We start from the raw sequence: 10,661 nt of genomic DNA, 5'->3' as shown, positions 1-10,661 counted from the left end.
CTAAGTCTGGGCTGTAAGGTGGATGAGGCAGAACCCTCCAACCTAGAATAGTCCCTTTTGAAATTTGCAACAGCTGGTTGACATTTGTTATCCATTAGGGGGTATTCATAAATTACGTAGGCATTTTTCTTGAAATTTTTACTCCCCCTCTTGTCCCAGTTTGTTCAAGTTTCCCTAATATAAATTTTATTCTTTAGATTATCACTCTGTAGGTGGTGAATTAACCATCGACAAGTCATCGTATGAAAACCCTATAAAGAAAATTATGTTGGAAGCTGGGGAAGAACTTGGTTATCCCACTGGAGATTACAACGGAGCATCTCAAAAAGGTGTAACCATAGAAAATAAGTTAATGATTTTTATTTCTGACATATATATTAATATATTTTTATTTATTATTAAATTTATTTGGTTCATATTTTCCCATAAATTTAGTATTTTCCGAAGTTCAAGCAACAATAAGAGATGGAAGACGATGCAGTACAAAGAAGGCATTTTTAGATCCTATAGTTGGAAGAAGAAATTTAGACATTCGTACTTCTGCATTCGTAACAAAAGTATTTACTTTTCAACCATACATTTTCTGGTTTTTATTAATAACTTTTATATTTTGTTTTTAAAAGCTATTGGCTTTCTTCAGTAACACATAACACAGGGAGCCGTTATTGATATAGTTTTTATTGAAGGAAATGCATTTCATTTCTTAATGGAGACCGATTTTTGAGCTTGTTTTTTGGACAAAAGCTACGCCATAAAATACGTCAATTAAAAATATGTTAAATTTTAGAATAACTATAGCTTTTAATTTACTATAAGAATTAAATAAGAATAAAATCATGTGTATTAATGATAAGTAAAATAATATACTATATTTTAGATCAACTTTGACAATAATAAACGTGCAATTGGTGTGACATTCGATTACCATGGCAAAACTATAACCGTTTCAGTTCGTAGAGAAGTAATATTGTCTGCAGGAGCCATAAATTCTCCTCAGTTATTGATGTTGTCAGGTATTGGACCAAAGGAAGAACTAGAAAATCTTCGGGTAAAATTGCTAACTTAGAACTCTTCAACATTAAATTGAAAGTTTACAATAAACTAGTTTAATATTAAATTTCAGATTCCTGTCGTTTCCGATCTTCCTTAATATCTTAATATTTATTCTCTTTTATTTAAAAAAGTAAATTTAGAATTATAATATTAGTAACTAGACAACTACGCTAACTAGAAATTTCGGTTTAGTGTCCGTATCGAGTTAACGTTATCGGTATTAAATTAAATGTCACATAGGAGAAAGTTTGGTAATGCCTCGTATCTAAGAGAAAACTAAAATTACACACTCAGATTTATACAAACATGAAAACTTTATTAGTGAAATATAAATTTAAAGTGTTCTTTACATTCGATTTTATTTACTTAATATACAAGTTATTTTAAAAATATTTTTGAATAATAATCCAATGCTATCCATCGAGCGAGAATGCCCCGACCATTCGGGTATTACCGCTTTGGCACTCCTGTTTTCACTTAAAGATTTACATACGACAGTAATCGTATCTATAATTATTTGGTATTTCTATACTCTGCAGTCTTTGTGTGACAATTTTTGCATTTTTCTCTGGGTCTTCTGAGATTTTTTTTTTACTAAACGCCTCTAGTTTTCGGGAGTAGCTGTTTGGAACAACGAAATATTCATGACCTCTCTGACGATAGTAACAATGCTAGTCAAGTTTAACATTTATTAAATTAAATTTGACTGAACAACATGTTATATCAGGAATCCAACATACCATGACCATGAAAGGCAGAATAGTCCTGAGGGACTCTGGATTGAATCCAGGCAAGTCGAAATCACCAGGAGTTTTTCGGGTGTATTCTGCTGATATGTCGGGCATATCCCTCACCATACGGCCGTCCAATTATAGGTCTGGCAACACCCATAATAGGCTTACTTAAAACGCATTTTTATTGCTCACAGGGGGAAAGAGTTTTAAATAAATAAATAAATATGATCATGAGATAGGTTATAATATGTTTGATTCTGAAGGGAAGATAATTCTGTATTATATATAAACAACCTGTGAATATCAGATACCATGGATTGATTATATAGTAAAATATTTTGANAGATTAATTTTGACAATAATAAACGTGCAATTGGTGTGACATTCGATTACCACGGCAAAACTATAACCGTTTCAGTTCGTAGAGAAGTAATATTGTCTGCAGGAGCCATAAATTCTCCCCAGTTATTGATGTTGTCAGGTATTGGACCAAAAGAAGAACTAGAAAAGCTTCAGGTAAAATCATAAACTTAAAATTTATAACAATAAAAGCAGCGATTTAAAAAATTTTTTCTATATTATTTAACACTTGAATATTTTGTAGATTCCTTTGATTGCCAATCTTCCTGTAGGCAAAAATTTACAAGATCATATAACTACCATGTTTGTTATTGCAACTATGGAATTACCATACACAATGCTAAAATCTAGAATAAGTGTAGATGATTTTTTATCATATTTAAAAAATCAGAAAGGTATAATCATATACGAACTTCGTATTAAGAATTTTAAATGTGTTTTTAATGTTATTATTCATTTCTAACAATTTATATATTAAATAGTGAAATTTCTATTGTATAGATGAACGTCTATTAAAATTAACAGTATTTAATTTTACAGGAATATTAAATACTTTAGGAGGGACCGATATTATTGGATTTGTAAATACTAAATATAATAAAATAGAAGAATGGCCGGATATACAATTAGTTTTATTAACAGCCTCTTTAGCCAGTGATGGAGGAAGTGTTTTTAAAGATGCAATTGGTTTATCCGATCAGGTATTTAAAAGTGCTTTGCAGTATATACTTATAAAAAAAAAAGGACCTCATAAATCCACGTTTTCTTAACGTCTAAAATCATAATTTGTTTTATTTTAAGATAGTAAAAGAATACGTAATTCCCTATATTAATAATGATACCATTACTTGCTTACCAATTTTACAAAGACCTAAAAGCAAAGGAGTAATTCGACTAAATTCAAATAATCCTTATGATCATCCCATTATTGATCCGAAATACTTATCTCATCCAGATGATCTTAAAGTTTTAGTTGAGGGTAATTATTATTATTATTATTTTGTTTATATATGTATTATAATGTGACAATATTAAATTTAGTATATTTTAAAACTGTATAAACAGGAACGAAAATTTGCTTGGATCTTTTTTCAACATCCGCAATGAAGAAAATAGGAACTAAACCAGTTGATGCTATAATTCCAGGTTGTGAAAAATATGAAAAGTTTTCGGATGATTACTTGGCATGTGCTCTTCGAATTAACACGCAAACATCATATCATCCGATGGGCACTTGCAAAATGGGTAGCAGTGATGATCTAAAAGCCGTTGTGGATCCTAATCTCAAGTATGTTATACGAATTCGTGGATCATTATTTTAGGCAATGTTTTACTTTTTTCTTCTTCTTCTTTTTTTGGCTAATTAGAGTAAAAGGTGTCAAAGGTCTACGTGTGATCGATGCATCAATCATGCCCAGTATGATATCCGGTAATATTAATGCTGCTGTCATCATGATAGGAGAAAAAGGGTCAGATTTAATTCTAGATGAATTCGAGAAATTTAATGGAAAAGAAGAATTGTGATTTATTTTTGATTGTTAATAAATTAATAATTATCACTTTTCAAAAGTTTTTAATTTATAAAATGCAACCTTAAATGTTTTTAATTTGTTGTATTGAAAAATTCATATAAACATGTAAAATATATACAAAAGATTAAGTCGAATTATTTGAATTACAGTAGACCCCCCCCTATAGCACTGTAGATAATTCCGTGTTATATGAATTCCATGTTGTACGAGTCACTTAAATTTTACAAATACGTGAACCGTTCACAGCCCGGCACACGTATTTGTAAAATCTAAGTGACTCGTACAACATGGAATTCATATAACACGGAATTATCTACAGTGCTATAGGGGGGGGTCTACTGTAATTCAAATAATTCGACTTAATCTTTTGTATATATTTTACATGTTTATATGAATTTTTCAATACAACAAATTAAAAACATTTAAGGTTGCATTTTATAAATTAAAAACTTTTGAAAAGTGATAATTATTAATTTATTAACAATCAAAAATAAATCACAATTCTTCTTTTCCATTAAATTTCTCGAATTCATCTAGAATTAAATCTGACCCTTTTTCTCCTATCATGATGACAGCAGCATTAATATTACCGGATATCATACTGGGCATGATTGATGCATCGATCACACGTAGACCTTTGACACCTTTTACTCTAATTAGCCAAAAAAAGAAGAAGAAGAAGAAAGTAAGACATTGCCTAAAATAATGATCCACGAATTCGTATAACATACTTGAGATTAGGATCCACAACGGCTTTTAGATCATCACTGCTACCCATTTTGCAAGTGCCCATCGGATGATATGATGTTTGCGTGTTAATTCGAAGAGCACATGCCAAGTAATCATCCGAAAACTTTTCATATTTTTCACAACCTGGAATTATAGCATCAACTGGTTTAGTTCCTATTTTCTTCATTGCGGATGTTGAAAAAAGATCCAAGCAAATTTTCGTTCCTGTTTATACAGTTTTAAAATATACTAAATTTAATATTGTCACATTATAATACATATATAAACAAAATAATAATAATAATAATTACCCTCAACTAAAACTTTAAGATCATCTGGATGAGATAAGTATTTCGGATCAATAATGGGATGATCATAAGGATTATTTGAATTTAGTCGAATTACTCCTTTGCTTTTAGGTCTTTGTAAAATTGGTAAGCAAGTAATGGTATCATTATTAATATAGGGAATTACGTATTCTTTTACTATCTTAAAATAAAACAAATTATGATTTTAGACGTTAAGAAAACGTGGATTTATGAGGTCCTTTTTTTTTATAAGTATATACTGCAAAGCACTTTTAAATACCTGATCGGATAAACCAATTGCATCTTTAAAAACACTTCCTCCATCACTGGCTAAAGAGGCTGTTAATAAAACTAATTGTATATCCGGCCATTCTTCTATTTTATTATATTTAGTATTTACAAATCCAATAATATCGGTCCCTCCTAAAGTATTTAATATTCCTGTAAAATTAAATACTGTTAATTTTAATAGACGTTCATCTATACAATAGAAATTTCACTATTTAATATATAAATTGTTAGAAATGAATAATAACATTAAAAACACATTTAAAATTCTTAATACGAAGTTCGTATATGATTATACCTTTCTGATTTTTTAAATATGATAAAAAATCATCTACACTTATTCTAGATTTTAGCATTGTGTATGGTAATTCCATAGTTGCAATAACAAACATGGTAGTTATATGATCTTGTAAATTTTTGCCTACAGGAAGATTGGCAATCAAAGGAATCTACAAAATATTCAAGTGTTAAATAATATAGAAAAAATTTTTTAAATCGCTGCTTTTATTGTTATAAATTTTAAGTTTATGATTTTACCTGAAGCTTTTCTAGTTCTTCTTTTGGTCCAATACCTGACAACATCAATAACTGGGGAGAATTTATGGCTCCTGCAGACAATATTACTTCTCTACGAACTGAAACGGTTATAGTTTTGCCGTGGTAATCGAATGTCACACCAATTGCACGTTTATTATTGTCAAAATTAATCTGAAATATATTTCGAATTAAAAGAAAACAAGCCAATTCACCAATTCGAATTTGCTAGTGATCTACTTAATGACAACAGCTTTAAAACCAAATACACAGCTTATTCGAGAGAGGAAAATCTTCCACAAAATGCCAATCGCCATATTAACATTAAAAAGAGAGCCTTACACATAATAAACGAAATATAATTAGTGAAAGACCGCTTAGGAACATACCCAAAATCACAGCATAATTAATAATTTATACAATGTAAATCAAAATTTGATAAGTTGAATATAAAATAAACAGCGCAAAAATAAATACTTTTGTGACAAATGCAGAAGTAAGAATGTGTAAATTTCTTCTTCCAACTATAGGATCTAAAAATGCCTTCTTTGTACTGCATCGTCTTCCATCTCTTATTGTTGCTTGAACTTCGGAAAATACTAAATTTATGGGAAAATATGAACCAAATAAATTTAATAATAAATAAAAATATATTAATATATATGTCAGAAATAAAAATCATTAACTTATTTTCTATGGTTACACCTTTTTGAGATGCTCCGTTGTAATCTCCAGTGGGATAACCAAGTTCTTCCCCAGCTTCCAACATAATTTTCTTTATAGGGTTTTCATACGATGACTTGTCGATGGTTAATTCACCACCTACAGAGTGATAATCTAAAGAATAAAATTTATATTAGGGAAACTTGAACAAACTGGGACAAGAGGGGGAGTAAAAATTTCAAGAAAAATGCCTACGTAATTTATGAATACCCCCTAATGGATAACAAATGTCAACCAGCTGTTGCAAATTTCAAAAGGGACTATTCTAGGTTGGAGGGTTCTGCCTCATCCACCTTACAGCCCAGACTTAGCACCAACTGACTATCATCTATTTCGCGCCCTACAGAACCATATTGCTAATATACAGTTCAAAGACAATACCCGACGCTCGAGACTTTCTTCAAAAAAAAAAAAAATCCCAGTCATTCTATGCTCCCAAGATTGAAAGTTTGCAGCAAAGTGAAGAGATATAATTGATATTTATATTGATTACCCAGAAGAATGTACTGTAATCGTTGTAGAGAATTGACGAAGCAGCAATAAGAAATTCTTATCAGAAGATATGAAAATTTGATAATTCAGAAAATTATTTCGGTTATTATGATCGAAAACAAACCTTTTTCGATTATTTCTGGAATTCTATTATCTTCAGATTTTTTAAAATAAGGCAAAACATCTTTGTAACTCCACCCTGTCGCTCCTTCTTCAGCCCATTGATCGAAATCTCTCTTATTACCTCTCACATAAACCATGTAATTGAGAACGCTGCTTCCTCCCAGTACCTTTCCTCTTGGCCAACTACTGCGCTATTTCAAGGAATAATAATAATAATAATAAATAAATAATTAATTAAATTTTATACATGACATTTTAATTTCAATTTCATATTGTATGAAATGACATTTAAAAGATCGATTGATTGGTTTGTTTGATGGAATTGGCAACGAAACACGTGGACGATCTGCCAAGGGAGATACCACCCAGAAGGACTATGAGAAACCGGTGTTAGGCACGCGAAGAAAACATTAGTCAGGTGCGAACCCACGACCAATAGTCAGTCATTTTATACATTTCGCCCTGAAGGGCCAAATAAAGAAAAAAAAAAGGAAATTAATTAATTCTTACTTGATCATTGTATCCCAAACAAGAATCTTTTTGTTTAGTAGTTTTATATTTCCAATCATATTTCGTTTTTTGTAGATGAAGAGGAAAAGCTATGGCTTCTGATATAAGATTAGGATACTCTCCAGCTTCTAAAAGTAGAACTTTTATGTTTGCATTTATGGATAATCTGTTTGCAACAACGGATCCTGCGGATCCTCCTCCCACTAAGGTAATAGAAAATATTTCAAAAGAAAGTTCAACTGTGGATTTTTTGTTCTCGAAGAAATACAGAAAATTCATTTATTTAGGTTAATCTANAAAAAAATTATAATTTATATATAATTTTTATTGTCATGTTTTCTGTATAAAAGACTACACAACTGTACTGACTAGAAATTTAAGACTATTGTTCATGTAAAGTTAACGTTATCGGTATTAAATTAAAGGATATATGATCAATTTTTTAAATCTTTATTTGGATACATTCCAGGTAATTAAATTCAACATTCAGTGTGATGAATAAGAATATTTCGTTTATAATTCTGTGTATTTTACAATTATCGATACAACGAGTATTCTACAAAGTGATAAAGACAGAGCATTCGCCAATAATATCATCAGAGAACTGTGTAGTATGAGGCCGAAGTTAAAACTGGTGCATAGAAAGCCCAAGCGCTAACAAAATCAGGACTCAGTAGAAAGATGTAATCGTAACTTAGAAAATATGCTTAATTCTTGGTTGGAGACTAACAACACTAACGTTTTGTACAACTGATGAAAAATTAAGCGCATCAGACTGGTATAAACTACAACTCCAATGAGCCCATGTTTGAAGCAAAGTTGGACTAAAGAATGATGGCTGAGCATTATAAATAATGCTTTATTAATCACGTGGTCCATAATACATATAATAAACAAGTTTCGTTGTGTATGTTCATAATACATAGCTCAGATCATTGTCTTCAGGTGATCGTAGGAACACCTGAAGACAATGATCTTGAGCTATGTTTTATTTAATGAAAAATTGTGTTTTAGTATATTTGTATTTGATACAATTGTCAACATTTCATACGAGAATAGTTATATCTTAATAGGAATATTGTAAAAAGAAACGGAACAACGAAATATTCATCACATCTCTAATAATAGTAACAATGCTAGTCGAGTGTAATATTTATTACATTTGGCCTCACATCATTTTATATCAAATACTCAACGTAAGGTCGGATGGCCCTGGATTGAGTCCAGGCAAGTCGAAATCAATAGGAATTTTTCGGGTGTGAATTGTTTATATATTAAAATATTTTGAAAATCATACTTTCAACATATTTAATAATTTTATAACGTATATCAAATTACCATTAATATTTTAATCGATCGTTTTCTTTATTGTAGTGGGAAGTGGATCTGCGGGATCCGTTGTTGCAAACAGATTATCTAAAGATGAAAACATAAAAGTTCTACTCTTAGAAGCTGGAGAACTTCCTAATCTCATTTCGGAAACGACATCTTTCTCCATAAACCTGCAAAAAACGAAATACGATTGGAAATACACAACAACCAGACAAAAAAATTCTTGTCGGGGATATAATCAACAAGTACTGTGCACTAATTAGTTTTTATTCACTTTCTATACTGGTTGTTAAAATATTTAATTCTATTGAAAAATTATAATTTCTTTTATCTAAATATTACTATTCTAAAGTATTATATTATGAAAGTATATTTATTGCATTTACTATAATAAACATTCTTTGGAAATAGCGGAGTAACTGGCCAAGAGGAAAGGTACTGGGAGGAAGTAGCGTTCTCAATTACATGCTTTACGTGAGGGGTAATAAGAGAGATTACGATCAATGGGCTGAAGACGGAGCGACAGGATGGAGTTTCGATGATGTCTTGCCTTATTTTAAAAAATCGGAGGACAATAGAGTCCCAGAAACTACCGAAAAAGGTTTGTTATCGACTAAATTTTTATTCGATTTTACAAGTGAAATATCTACAATAAACGAAGTAAAATTGTTTAGAAATTTAGCAATTATAGTTGTTAAATTTCTGAGTTTTCTACATTTGTTCCTTTAAATTTCTTTTCAGATTATCATGGAACAGGAGGGGAATTAACAGTCGATAAGCCAGCGTACAAAAACCCTATAAATAAGGCCATGTTGGAAGCTGGAAAAGAACTCGGTTATCCCATTGGAGATTACAATGGAGCATCTCAAAAAGGTGTACTAAAAATTCTTCCTATTAAATTGTGTTGATACTACGAATTACTGATTATTTCCCCTCAAGTAAAGTATCAATTTTTAAAAACTTGTTCTTTTACTAAATACACTACGTAACGTATTAGATGAAAGTACCAACAAAGTTAACGTAAAAAAAAATCAATTTTCTATAAGTTTTACAAACTTAAAATATAAATAATGATATCCATTTCTTTAACTACTATAAATAATTAAATTTAAATGTAATCTATAATGAAGTTTGTTATATATTTTCAGTATTTTCCGAAGTTCAAGCAACAATAAGAGATGGAAGACGATGCAGTACAAAGAAGGCATTTTTAGATCCTATAGTTGGAAGAAGAAATTTAGACATTCGTACTTCTGCATTCGTAACAAAAGTATTTACTTTTCAACCATACATTTTCTGGTTTTTATTAATAACTTTTATATTTTGTTTTTAAAAGCTATTGGCTTTCTTCAGTAACACATAACACAGGGAGCCGTTATTGATATAGTTTTTATTGAAGGAAATGCATTTCATTTCTTAATGCAGACCGATTTTTGAGCTTGTTTTTTGGTGGACAAAAGCTACGCCATAAAATACGTCAATTAAAAATATGTTAAATTTTAGAATAACTATAGCTTTTAATTTACTATAAGAATTAAATAAGAATAAAATCATGTGTATTAATGATAAGTAAAATAATATACTATATTTTAGATCAACTTTGACAATAATAAACGTGCAATTGGTGTGACATTCGATTACCATGGCAAAACTATAACCGTTTCAGTTCGTAGAGAAGTAATATTGTCTGCAGGAGCCATAAATTCTCCTCAGTTATTGATGTTGTCAGGTATTGGACCAAAGGAAGAACTAGAAAATCTTCGGGTAAAATTGCTAACTTAGAACTCTTCAACATTAAATTGAAAGTTTACAATAAACTAGTTTAATATTAAATTTCAGATTCCTGTCGTTTCCGATCTTCCTGTAGGAAAAAACCTCCAGGATCATGTGTTCACCTTAGCCATGATCGCTACCGTAGAATCACCGGAAACTCTTTTAAAATC

At 30.3% G+C, this 10,661-nt stretch overlaps 1 protein-coding gene across 1 annotated transcript in view; it reads right to left on the bottom strand.

Moving 5' to 3' along the window:
• The window catches only part of LOC111625079, a 58,755-nt gene that overhangs the window by 42,554 nt on the left and 5,540 nt on the right, over positions 1-10,661 (bottom strand). Inside the window, 11 exon segments of the mRNA XM_023368145.1 lie at positions 3,482-3,629; positions 4,179-4,331; positions 4,411-4,633; positions 4,720-4,897; positions 4,997-5,157; positions 5,303-5,453; positions 5,542-5,712; positions 6,016-6,137; positions 6,244-6,375; positions 6,878-7,067; positions 7,387-7,589. Of these exon segments, the coding sequence (XP_023223913.1) occupies positions 3,482-3,629; positions 4,179-4,331; positions 4,411-4,633; positions 4,720-4,897; positions 4,997-5,157; positions 5,303-5,453; positions 5,542-5,712; positions 6,016-6,137; positions 6,244-6,375; positions 6,878-7,067; positions 7,387-7,589 (1,832 nt within the window).

This window comes from Centruroides sculpturatus, unplaced genomic scaffold (genome assembly GCF_000671375.1).
Source record: "Centruroides sculpturatus isolate CEXI.00-Female unplaced genomic scaffold, Cexi_2.0 scaffold93, whole genome shotgun sequence".
Lineage (NCBI taxonomy): Eukaryota > Metazoa > Arthropoda > Arachnida > Scorpiones > Buthidae > Centruroides > Centruroides sculpturatus.
Note: the sequence above shows the minus strand (reverse complement) of the source record. Positions and strands in the feature narration are given on the sequence as shown.